The 13,183-nt window shown below is 40.2% G+C and overlaps 1 protein-coding gene across 1 annotated transcript; it reads right to left on the bottom strand.

The window, feature by feature from the left end:
• Positions 1-4,012: 4,012 nt before the first annotated feature.
• On the bottom strand, positions 4,013-4,915 carry LOC108107674 (actin-binding Rho-activating protein). The gene is made up of 2 exons (XM_017215262.1): positions 4,842-4,915; positions 4,013-4,788 (listed from the first exon to the last, which is right to left on the bottom strand). The coding sequence occupies exons 1-2, from the start codon at positions 4,854-4,856 to the stop codon at positions 4,264-4,266; spliced, it is 540 nt and encodes a 179-aa protein (XP_017070751.1). The 5' UTR covers positions 4,857-4,915; the 3' UTR covers positions 4,013-4,263.
• Positions 4,916-13,183: the final 8,268 nt, after the last annotated feature.

Below are 13,183 nucleotides of genomic sequence, written 5' to 3'. Positions count from 1 at the left end.
TGACGCGCCAAAGAGTTTTCATTTATTTGCCTCGCTTTTGACACTTTAACCGACCGCCGCCTACGATATAAAACTTTTCTAATAGAAATTGCCGCTGACCAGCAGAACGTAACCTTTTGGGCACTTTCAGATTAATCACCCCGACATTTCCACTTGGCTTAGCCCTATGACCCTCCTCCCCAGCGGCCTCACTTGACTCGCACAATTACACAACAAATCCGGCGACCAGAGAGACCGCCCATTGCCAACCAATTTATTGGCAACTGACCAAGGTATAAATATAAAAAAAAAGGGAAAACTTCATACGGATTCAGTGGCTGATTTACGGACGTAACACGCACTCGAAGGCGGATCTCTAGTGCTTAGGTCTGCAAAAAGTACACAGAAAAATATTTAGAAAATCTCTGTCTTTATTATACAGAAAACAAACACTTATTTCAGACCACTATTGCATTTCTGTGTATAGCCCAACATCCGTTTTAGTTTCCACTCCTTCCGCTGGAAGTTGTCTTGAAATAGAAGCAGGAAAAGTGGAAAACTGGACTTGAACGCAAAACATACACACATATTTTCATTTGGGCTTCGGAATTGCGAAATTGCATTGCAAGATGCAGCTGTTGAGTGTCTGGATTTTTGCTTACTGGCTTTGTTTTTTTTTGGGCCAGGACAACTGCAGGTCTTGGGAAATGTCGACACTTTCCGACAGCTCGTGCCAGATTTTAAATTGGCTTATAGCGTACTTCCCATTTGCGATGCTCTTTTGAAGACCGTAGAAAGAAGCAGGGAGACGCTGAAGTGCCACAACCATGTGCCACCCAAGATGAACAACTGTGAAGTTGACTACGGCTTCTGCAATCTGCGTTCCGTGACAGGTGGAAATTGATTTGAAATTGACTTTCAGCCATGAACTAAAATGCTTGGCAAGGGAAAATCAAATAAGTTGGAATATTAATAAAGGAAATGCACAATGGAATAAATTATCCTGCTAGTAAATATATTTAAAGTTTGTCTGTTTTTCATTTGCATAAAATGTTTTCTAGTTTGCTGGGAATATAAATTTGTTAAGATAATTATTGCTTGAGTAAGCAGGAATGTAGACTTGGTTCAAAATGAAGTGCTCTGAAGCTTGGCATTTGCATAAACCGAAGAGTAGTTGCTGCTAAGCGGTTTACCTTTGACCTCCTGGGAGAAGGGAGTTGCTCCCTCGACTTTTGATTGAACACCCCGTTCAAGTGGGTTATCAACTGAGCTTTTTTCTTTTAAAATTCTACCGCAGAACCAGAGCCTTGCCAAGTGCTCCATCATAGTTGGCCATCAGGAGGCAGGACTCAGGGCCCTCTCATGACTCATCCAATCCGCAGTGACCTTTCTGCATGGCTGCTTCTGGTCTGGCTGCTCCACTTGAGATCTCTGAGCAATAAATTCCAATTCAAAATCAAATACAATAAAAAACTTGGCTCATCAACAGAACTTGTCTCTGGAAAATAATGGCTGAAAAATGAAAAACCATCTGGTTGGATGTTTGGCCATAATTAAATGTAAATGTCTGGCTATTATATATATACATTCCGCCATACATGTATGCAATAAAGTGCCGACAATCATAAACAATAACACAGCAAATAAATATCGCATTTGCTGCCATAAATCCTCCATGCGAGTCCATGTCCTTTGTGCTGCTGCAAATGGCCTCCATTTGCATAAATGAGAGACTAAGGAGCAGCTACGTCATTGTTTGCAGTGCGTCTGAAAAGTTTTCGCCCATCTCCAACCCCAAAGTCCAAAAATCCACGAAGGCTCCCATTTTAGTTTTATCTCGACGATGCCATCGTTCCAGCTCCAGACATTAGCACTAATATGCATAAGTATGTCTGGCGAAGGTATGTATGTATAATTTTTATGTTTATTACTTCCCCCAGGCGATTTTTTGAATATAATACAAGCCATGTCGACAAGGTTTTGGCCTTCAGGTTACCCTGTTGCCTGTTTCACTTATTTTATTGCTTGAGGGTTGCTTGGCAGGTAATTAAGTTAGTTGTTTATTCTAAGAACGTGTTAGGCTTCTTGACTTATAATTTAAGTTAGCTATTGCTTTAATATTTATTAAAAAGTAAACTAAAATATCATTAAAAAACTTATTTTTATTAATAAATAATCAAAGGATTATTAAATTTATATTCATAATTTATTGTTCTATTGATTTATTGGATTAACGACTTATAAGATTTCTTATTTAATTTATAAAAACTGATACACCAGCGAAAATCCAGGTAAACCGGCCATGAGTTGCTCGTGGCACTTGACCCAGAAATAACCCCGGATTGACCTCTTTGGCAATGGCCAGCTGGTGCCGCACGCGCCGCTCTTATCAACTGGCAAATGACAGTTTTACGATACGGCCTCTTATCAACCGCTGCATTATTGCTCCGCGACCTTTGGTGGCTAATCAAGGAGAGCTTACCAGTACCTAGCTACCTTGTTGTGGGCGCGTCCTTTGGGAATTCTGGAGGCTCTGGCGGAAGCGGATGTGGCTCAGCTTACCCAGCTAACAGCGTGTCCTTTGACGACCACCGCGGTGGCCATAAATCAGCCACAAGTTTTGACGGAAATTCAAGACGTTAGGAGTCGTCGCACAGCGGGAAAAGCCAACAGCTCAAAAGGGTTTCCTCAGAGGGAAAAGGGCTGGAAGGAAACTTAAGCTGCATCCCTGAAGATGGTGGGGAAAATGTATACTGAGTTTACTTTTATGGAACTGCAATTACCAGAAGTGGCTCATAACAATTACAACCGATGGTTAGTTTAAGGAGCTTCTTGAAAGATGAGCTTAAAGTGGGTTTGGCGGTTGCTTACATTTAAGTCTCTTTGGGTTGATAAAAGTTACAAAAATAAAAAAAAAAAAATATTTATGTCTCAAATGAAAGATGCAAAAACCATCAATAATTCATAAGGCTTTAATAATCCCAGAAAATATGCACATACATAAAGTGCCGCTGCAGACCGAGTTTAAGCGAAAAGTTAACCCTGTGACCACAACATATTTTGCTTTTTGTTGCTTGTTCTGGCCTGGTTTTTATTTACCTTTGTCTGGGACAATTGGGCATGTGTGGACTGTGATTTAACCGGAACAATGCCGAGTTCACCCGCAGGACCCAAAGCCATTTTCGAGTTGAACAATCGGCACCTACATATGAACATAGAGAAATATTCTGAGTCACCCACCCACTGGGAGGTTTCTGGCCCTTTTCTGGCTCCGTATTTGGCCTTCTGCCACGAGTTGGCAGTGGGAAAAATGGCAAACGGATGTTGTGCGCAACGAGCCGAGTCATGACATTTGCATAACAAATTCCATTTAGCCTCCGCTTGATTTTGGCCCCCATTTTGCCGCCACAGTTCGAAAACATGGAAACATGTTTATTTTAGATCATTTCATTCAATTCCACCCGCATTTGGGCGCTCCATCATAATTATGTGTCACAAATACCCAGAACTCAGGCATTCGCTCTTCATTATTCAATCATTTGAGGCCTCTGTGTGAATTTATTCGGGGTTTAAAGCATGAATCAGGGGTCCTTACACGCCAGGATTGAGGTGAGGAATCAATGGGGGGGATGACGAAGTCGTGTTCAGTTCGTCGTTAAATCAAATCAACGGTACATTACTCCACCGCCCACGCTCCCCAGGAATTTTGTTGCGCTGCTAACAGTGGGTGGAAATATCATGTCAAGCCCAAATTAGAATTAATTTAAGAAATGGAAATGGAAGGCATTAAAAATAATGAAAACTTTGAAAATTTATAGCTAAAGTGCTTAAACACCTATGGAAGTTGATGAGAGAAAACTTCTTAAATAAAAGGAAATACATTTTCCTAGCGTAGCAGCACTTGTATCAACCAAGGACACCGCTAAGAAACCAAATGACTTACGGTTTCGCCATCTACACGAATAATTCAAAATAATTTGTCAGGTGAGCGGGGCTTTGAAGTCGCTGGCCTGGATTTATGAATTTAACTAAGTTGGCTGTAATTTGTTTATTTCCTGGAGGTGATACAATCGCAGGGAATGGTGTGGGGTTGTAAAGCCGCCGGCAGGTGTTTACGAGTGCCCTCCTGTCGTATACGTGACGGGATTGGTGGTTAAAAGGCTTTTGGCCAGGCACCCAGACCCTAATTCAATTAACTGCGAAAGGGCTTGGAGGTGCACACGTGCGCTCTTTGACACGGGACCAGGATTGGGTGACAGTTTTTTGGCCAGCGGTAAGCATTAGCTAATCCTCGCGCAGCGGAGTCGATTCAAAGGGTTTTTCGGTGAAATCACATCGCAGATCCGCTACCTTGGCCATGATTTCGGCTTGGAGTTTATCAAAGGGGCGCAACAGTCGCACGGGAACGGCCTCATCGCGTCCTTGGAAAAGGGTTTCCCCGGTAAAATCGACGTATCCATATTTCCGGGCACCCAACAACGTGGCCAGCAGCTTGTCCGAAATGTCATTGTACAAATCAAAAAGGGTGCCAAAATGCAGAGCTCGCAGACCATTGCCGGGGTCATTTTGACCGGATTTCTGTATCATATGGCATAGCTGGAGGATGTCCTCCAGAGCGCGGACATTGGCCTGCAGGGATCTCTGCTCAGAGAGACTTCCGGCCGGTGCCCGTCCATATTCATCCTCCGAAAAACTTCTCTTTGGTATATCACTCACGTTGTAATGGGCGAATGGATTAATCATCATCCAGTTTTTGTGCTGTTCAGCTTGCTGGTTAAAGAGCGTGATGCGCGACGAGACGGACGAGTCCTGGATGGATTCATCGAGAGGATAAACGATAATTATTTAATGACCACACTCACCTGGTTTCCAGCCATTTTATGATAGAATTTTTGAGCCGATGTTTGCCGAAAATATTTGTTGCTATCAGACCAGAGCGAAGCCTACTGTGTGACCAGTTATAGGATATTCGATTTGATTCTTTAGGATAAATTGCAAAATTAATTGTATTTGCATTTCTTTCTGTTTATATTTAAATCCTCTTGAAAAAGGCACTTCATTTAACTGATTGAAATCGATTCACTTGTGCAAATGTTTTTATTTAAATGCCGACACCCACAGACCTCCTTTGTATTAAGTAATTAACAGTTTTTTTAAGGGGAACTTAATGCAGCATATCGAATCATCACAGAATGCCACATGGTTGCAAACATATGCATCCATTAGGGAATGGCTGAATCGCAAGCCGCGTCAAAGCCGCCGCATCAGGATTCAGAAAAGGCGCGAGTTTGCCCAGGGATAATCAATCAAAGTGTCGCTTAAAGTGTGTACCTTGCCACATGGCATCCACCCAGTGAGTGGGCTTTAGTGCGGCTTTAAGCAAACGCCACAGGCAGTGGCAGTGGCAGCAATGTGGCAAATGCGGCGGAAACAGCTCGCAAACTAGCTCCATAAATTTAAGCCTCGAATGGCGCGCAAGTCGCCGGAAGTATTTGGAGCTCAGTGCAACCGGAAATACAAAACAAATTTCCCAGAGACAGAAAGAGCGAGTGGTAAAGGAAACGAATATAGGGGCAGGATAGGGCTAGTGGAGAAGTTAATGAAACAAAACGAGAAATTGAAAGCCAGAAGATAATGAAAGCTAGCTTAGAAGAGCACAAGTCGCGTCTTTAATATGCTTTTCATATAATTTAAAATTAATTTTCCTTTAAGGAATCGTCTTTCTTAGTGTGATCTTCAAGAGCACAGCTTAAGATTTCCATTAATGAAAGCCTGCAACATTACAGCCTCAAGTAAAACCAATAAAATCTATAATATCCTGCCCCTCGGGAGCCTCCAATTAAATGCTGTCGCACAATCTGCCAATCCAATTATTTTCTTTCCGAGGGCATGAACCAATAGTTCCACCGAATGAGCATTAAGTTAAATCACGCTTTAAGCAACGACTTTTTCCGAAGGGTATCAAAACTGTATTCCGGCGGTTCTTTTCTGTTTTTCTGTTTCGTTTTCCTTTTTCTCTATGGTGAGAGGAAAAGCGAAGCAGAAGAAACAAAACAGACAAATAGCAAAATGGCGCCACTTCCACATCCGTTAAGCAATAAACATTAATGCGCAATTAATGCTGGTGTCAGACGTTGACTTTGGTTAGTGGTGTTGGTTGGGTGTATTCCGGTTTCCCAAACGTTTTTCCTCCCCTGATTTCCACACGGATCCATTGTCTGTTGTTGATTTCCTCCACTTGCTGTGATTAACGTTTGGCGCCTCGTCTTAGCCTTTAGTTATTTATGGCGCGGCATGACAAATGAAATCAAGTGGGCTCAGGCCGAAAACTTAATGCAAAGCAGCTTATTTTTGGGCAGTCCAGTACAGCGACTTCTTTGAAGTCTGCCAAGCCTCACTGTATTTGCTCACCCACTGACTGGAGTATTCAGGGAAATATTTAGAGAGCAGCTTATGGGGAGTGGGTTCAATATGTTCAAGGGCGACAGCTTGTCATTAGAGATGAGTAGTACTTAGTTTCACAACTCTTTTCCAATTTAAACGGCTTAAAATCGGTCATACGTATAAATATAGTTTTTGACCTTAAGATTAAAATGTGTATATTTTTCATTCCTCAACTAAGATATAATAAAGATTTTCAGATGAATAAAGTTGATATATATTCCCTCTTAAAGTTTTTCTCATCGCTAGTAGCCACTAAGACACGCCAGCTGTCAGAGCTACTTGGAGATGTTTTTCCGACATCCGCCAGTTTGCCATATGTTTTCCTTATTCACAACCGAATACAAGTTGCATTTTCCGACAAGGAACTGTCAGGTGGCCCCGCCCCTGTGTCAGAAGCCACTTAAGATCCGACCATGTCTGCATATGGCCCGCAAGAATTTATGGGTTGTTTGTATTGGCCCTCAGAAAATCCCCGACGCATTATTCAATTTGGTGCTGGCTGTAATGTAAAACAATTTTCCGCAAATGCACCAAAAAACGAAAAAAATACCGAAAGAAAGAAATAAGGGAAAACTGTCTCGCCTGGGTGAATTTTATGTGTGGCACGTTTGGCAATAAATTCTCGGGGCTGAGTATTGGATTTACAAATTGCTGCTTAATCCGCCGTTTTCATTGAGCGGGAGACAAATTTATATGGTCGGCGGTTAACACCTGTTTTTCGGGCTTTCCTTTAAAGAAAAAAACCCTTAACTTGTTTAATATCCGCTGATCGTTGCTCAGCTTTTTGTGCAATTTTTCTTTTGTATATCCGTTCCTTAACCCATTTCATTGTTGTCCTAGAAGTAGACTAAGCTTTTTGACTTGGCCCTCGAAATTTGTGTCATTTATAACTTTTGGCTAAAACGACAAAGCGATTTATTTTGCGTTCTCCTTCGGTCTGGCTCCAGTCAAATTTTGATAAATGAACGCATTCCGCTCCAGATTTTCCCTTTGCATACGAAAAACCCAAAAGGGACATCTGGCAGTTGCATTTTTTCAGCTTCATTTGGCAGATGCCAGGGTCTGGTTTATGGCCCTTTTGGCCTAGTCTGTCATAATCAGAATGTTTAATATCGCCGATGTGCACTGAACGGTCGACGAAAATCAAATCAAAGTTGGCCAGGACAACAGACAGCTGATGACCTCGAAAACGAAAAAAAAAAAAATAACAAATCGGAATAAACCAAACTTCGATCACAAAAAATTAGTCAAGTCAACATGAAGTGGGGAAAAAAAGGGGAAAAAGCGTTGCCGCAATGTTTTTATGTCCTTTTGTTGTGGCAGCTCGCCTTTTTTTGTCAAAGCAAATGTGCAACAGCCGGTGCCGTGATACACTGAAAAAAACAATGTCGGATATTGCGGTTTAAATATCTTTAACTTACTTAGATCAGAAAATATAATTTAAAATGTGGCAATAATTACGCTTATTAATATAACTTATCAAAGGCTTTAGTTGCCTAAGTTTCTCCCTCTGCATAGTGTATGTGTTTGGGAGCATGAAAAATTGCTAGCCTGTCCCATTGATTTGATTGACACTTTTATTGACACAGTGTTGGCCTTGTTGTTGCCAAGGGTTTTATGACCTGCCAATGAACGCGAAAGCCTTTAAGCCAATCGACGGCATCCAATGAGCTTGTATTTGGGTAGTTTGCAGCTTTTGTAACACTTCAACTGTAAACCTAACCATATAGAAATTTGTATATGCGATTCCATATTTTTATGGCCCATTCACGCTTGATTTTTTAATACTTTACATCAATTCGAATTAGGGAAAAGCCATAAAAACTTGCACAAAAATATTATTGCCAAAACAATTTGTAAATGGCGCTCTCCTTTTATCAGTAAGAGAATGTTACTCAGTTACTAATAGAGTAAGTTTAACCAGGCTTGTAAAGATTTAATATTAAAAGTAAGGACTATAACCACTTAAGTGGTACATAAAACAGTTAAAGAGGGAAATACCATCTTTATGCTTTGAATATGTTAAAGGTTAATATTTAACTTTGTCTTCCACAAACTTATAACTTTATGGCAAACTAACCCTTTCATCATGTTATTAATAAGCCTGATCCCTATAAACCAGCACCAATATACAGACCCGGCATTTTAGCCGGTTTAAGCCATGAATTTTCATGGCCGCAACTGGTTTTTTTTTATGCGTGCCATCGTAACAATGGCGTAGCAAGGCCAGAGAAAGTGGCCATAAAATATGACATTTGCTGGCCCTTTGTTTGCACTGGAAAAACGGATCTTTGTGGCTATAATGCAATCGGCCGGCAATTAATCAGGCTTCATTTGCACTTAATCGCGGCCATGATTTGCACGCAACTGCGGCCCAATCATGTGGCCATTAGATTCCATTACATCCGGCACCACCGCCTACTCAATTTAATTTTCATTAGCCCAGTACCGTGCGGTCATCGACGAGCATGGGAAAAATGCTTGGCCCTTGGAATAAAAACTCATTTTAATATGCGCTGCCCAGCAACGAATGCTTTTCCTTGGCCATTTTCCGAGCTTGTCGTCCCGCGGACTTAATTACATATTTAAATTCCAACTGCGCCGCCTCTCAATGACGATGAAATAGCAGCAAAAAATAATAGCCCAGAAATAATAGGGAAATTCGGGGTTCCAACTTAGGGGTCGTAGTTATGAGATACCATAAACAAAATGACGTCAACGGAGGAGTCCTCTGGAGTGGAATCTTCAAATACTCTCGTATGATGTTTACCTTAAATTATAAATTATAAACTATCTCAAACTTACACTTCACAGAAGGTATAGGAAGGAGCTGAAGTTGCAGTTGATAAATCTGTCATTATAAGTTTAATCATATGAAAATGTGTATTTACTCAAAAACCAAAGTTGCCCTTTACAGGTAGGGTAAAAGCATGCTCAAGGTCAAGTCTATTGTTCCATTTAAGTGGCTATCAGCTGGATTTGTACAAAATAATAAAAAAAAAACATAATTTATTGTTATGTAACTGAACCACAAATGAATTTTAAGCAGCAATGTTAGGTTCTAGAACAGATGTAATATTCCGAAACTCTAGAGTTTGTTTTTATGGTAAACTAAAGCTTAAGCTGCAAAATTGTTTCCATGCATAAAAAAGTTATGGTTTATATTAAGGAAACTATAAAAAATGTTTTATCCTTTCTTTACAGTCGTTTTTTGCTGCTGAAACAAAGTAAAAGTTGTAATTAAATTTAGTAAATATTTAAGTGATTTATTTTAATTAAAATAACTAACAAGAAACTAAGCATAATAACGTACAAAAAATGTCTAAAGATTAATTATTTATGTATATTAACTGTGCATCGGATTAATGCTCTTTCTCATTATAAAAAAAGGTAAGTTACTAATTGTAAAAAAATAGCATTCGATTTCATTTATATTATATTATAGAACATAAAACATTTAAACAGCATTAACTAAGCCCAATTGAGTAGCGACTTTATGTTCCACAATTGCTTAATTTTATAGGCTTTCAAGGGATACGAATTCGCATCCAGTCAGACATATTTGAAATTAGCTGGCATTACAGGGATACCTCATCGCATCTGCATAAATTTCCGCTGGATGGAAAAATGGTTGCCTGCTTTTATGTGGCGCACTGCAATTTTCCTTCAATTTTCCTCAGCTTAATTTACGCGCTGTGCCTGGTTTCCCTATTGATTTATTTAGGCATAGGCCATTCACGCCCCCTCATAACTGCCTCTGTGCGTGTGTGTGTGTCTGTGTGCTTTTGAGTCATTCACTCATTGTTCGCTCACGCATTTCCATGCTTTCGCCGTTTTATGGCACAGCGCTCTACCGCTCTCTTTTCCCCCCCACACCTTACGCAGCATTGATTCATGTTAAATTTATGCAAATTGCCTAGTGTATTTCGACTGCCTGGATAAGGTCCTTCCACACCAATCGCTTCTAAAAATAGTCTACACAAAGGGAAAAATTAGCAAAATATAACAATGTCAGAAGGATACGCCAGCTGAATTTTGTAGGGTTAATAAACATCAATCAATACGTCGTTTTAAGCATAAATAATTATTAAAGCAGCCGTGTTGAATGTTTTTAGGAAATACAATTGATTTGTTAAAACTATCTGCCAGATAGAAGGCAACATTGAATGGTCCGAATATGGAAAGCCATACCTCGACAAGCTTCTTTTCAAATTATGTAATATTATATTTTAAAAAATCCATAAAAACTTTCGAAAAAAGACTACTATGACGAAGACAAAATTGTTAGTTGCATGCAACATTTAGCGCCAGTTGTGGTTGCTTTGGGGGTGGCCCCTGGGCGTATACGTCATCTCCACTTTGCACACATCACTTGCCAGGGAGTTGAGACGACAAGAATGGCAGAACTCTTGATTGAAACGCGGGGCTGGATTGCTGATGACGTTCAGGAATTACCACTTTGATGCTTTATGGTGAAAACACGCTAGTCGCTATTTTCTTGGCCAACACAGCTAGTCGATGATAACATGGTCGAAAGGGGGTCCTTCGGACCGAAGGTCAATGATACTAAAGCCACGAGTGTGTGTATGTGTGTGTGGAGATATTGTGACTACGTTGCGAGAATGTTTGCGGATTTCGGTCGCCGCGGTTATTACCGATAAATCCATTCTCAGCGGCATCACCCACTCTCGTTTTCCTGTCAACTGCATTTCCATTACACTGAGCATTTCCTTCCACTCCTGTGTTACGCCGCCTCCCGCTTCTTTGTTGGTCGTAAAGTTGGAATGTTACTTGCAACTCAGCTGGATACACTTGGGAAAACTATATTCCCATTATGGAACTAAAATTCTTGATTTGCTTCCACAGCTCTAACGATCAGTCTTTTGGGAGTCCGTTCAAATTCTCTGCTCTTGACTTTGAAAAACGTCGCTTTAAGAAACTCATATATTCCGAGAATAAACCCCATAAAGGGTCAGTTGCGTTTGCCTTTAAGTCTAGGAGGTTGTTCGATCACGATGATTAGTGGTACTGCTCCCATATAAAATATTTAAAGAAATAACTCCAGTTTATTCATCGTTTTATATCTTCTTCTAGTCCTTCTAATATCGCTATTATGCAATACTCTGACCATCGCCGTTTATCTTTACTTAAAGGAGCTCCGGAATACGCTCGGAAAGTGCGTTGTCTCCAGCCTAATATGCTTGGGTACTACCGACATCTTGGTCATGAATATATCGGAGATCGTCAACCAAATAATACGTTAAGTATGCCTTTCGAATTGAGAGGATTCTTTAACAACTTTATCTTTTTTAGTATCGGTTTTTAACTTCTTCTTCATTTCCTGGCACCTCTGGTTATCCGTGATAAGTTTTCACTTGTGGCAAGTCTTTAGATCGAACGGATTCAAGGAACATCGTCATCAATTTCTGGCCTACAATGCTTTTGTGTGGATCACGGCAGCAATTGTGACAGCAATCAATATAGTGGAATTGGTGGATATAGGTAAATTTTACGGCCTTACATATGTAATTATCCTATATCCTTACACTTCTCCTTAGAACAGCTTTGACTTATAGATACAATTAACTTAAAACTATTAATACTATAATTTAAACTGTTTATACACTGTGTTTAGGGTGGCTTTTCTTGCAAGTCTGTGACATTACCATGCTTATCCTGACTGTCAGAAACATTTGGAAAGTAAAGAGAGAACTGAAGAAGTTTGAACAACGTATTGAGATGCCACCGACCTGCCTTAATTTTGACACTCAAACGTAAGCTCTACATTTGTTTTGGATTTTCCTAACCAATTCTCCCTTATAATTCGTTCTCAAAACATAGCTATCTACAGTTTATACGACTATCTATCTTAATGGGCCTTGACCAGTCCTTCAGTACAATTCTTATGTGCATTTTTTATTTTGCTAATGATGACTTTGCCAATGTGGTTCTAGATGTCGGTTACTGGTTCCATAACACTACTGGTATTTTAGTTTTCCCACTGCTTGTTCTGAAGCGAAGCACCCTAAAGCTTCTCAAGGATAAGTAAGTTTTCTTGACTAAAACTAATATTCTATTAAAGTTCTTTATGTTTTTTTCAGGTTTAAAGAATTGCTATAATGAAAGTATATGTTATACCGCTAAATTTGGAAGTAAAGATAAGGAAAACAGAGCCTAGTTTGTCCCATGACAAGATAACATCAAAACAACACGAATAAGCAAAAGTCGTACATTTTTCCCCTGTGTATTCGGTTTGCAAATGAAAAGTTACGCACTTCACGGGGGGGAGTGGTGGCGTCGCTTCGGGCCATCATAACTTCTACTCCAGGCCAACTCCCATTTGGCTGTCGCCTGTGCTTGGGCTCAGACATTTCCATTGTCCATAAATCAAATGTTGCTTTGAAGTTGCCGCTTGTTTGCTGAGGTCCCCCAGATAAATGAAACTATATATAGCCATAGCGGAAATGCGGGAAAGGAGAGAGATGAGTTGGCTACTGAGTAGTACTTGGTCGACCGTGTGTTTCTTAACTACTCAACGTTCTCATTATTCAATTTTTAAATGCCATTTACAATGAAATGTTCTATGACATAAGAAAATGTATTTTTTTTTATGGAAAACAAATGGGAACGGAAATCTCATGAATACACTATAAGCAAGAGAGTGCCGACTAGAGCGTTGAGCTGTGGGCATTTTCGCCTCAGTGAATTTCGGAACTTTTTGGCGCCAATCCGCGAGCTTTTCCGGGGCAGGCTGAAATAT

This window comes from Drosophila eugracilis, unplaced genomic scaffold (assembly GCF_018153835.1).
Source record: "Drosophila eugracilis isolate 14026-0451.02 unplaced genomic scaffold, ASM1815383v1 contig_2088, whole genome shotgun sequence".
NCBI classification, from domain to species: domain Eukaryota; kingdom Metazoa; phylum Arthropoda; class Insecta; order Diptera; family Drosophilidae; genus Drosophila; species Drosophila eugracilis.
This window is presented reverse-complemented; position numbering and strand designations above follow the sequence as displayed.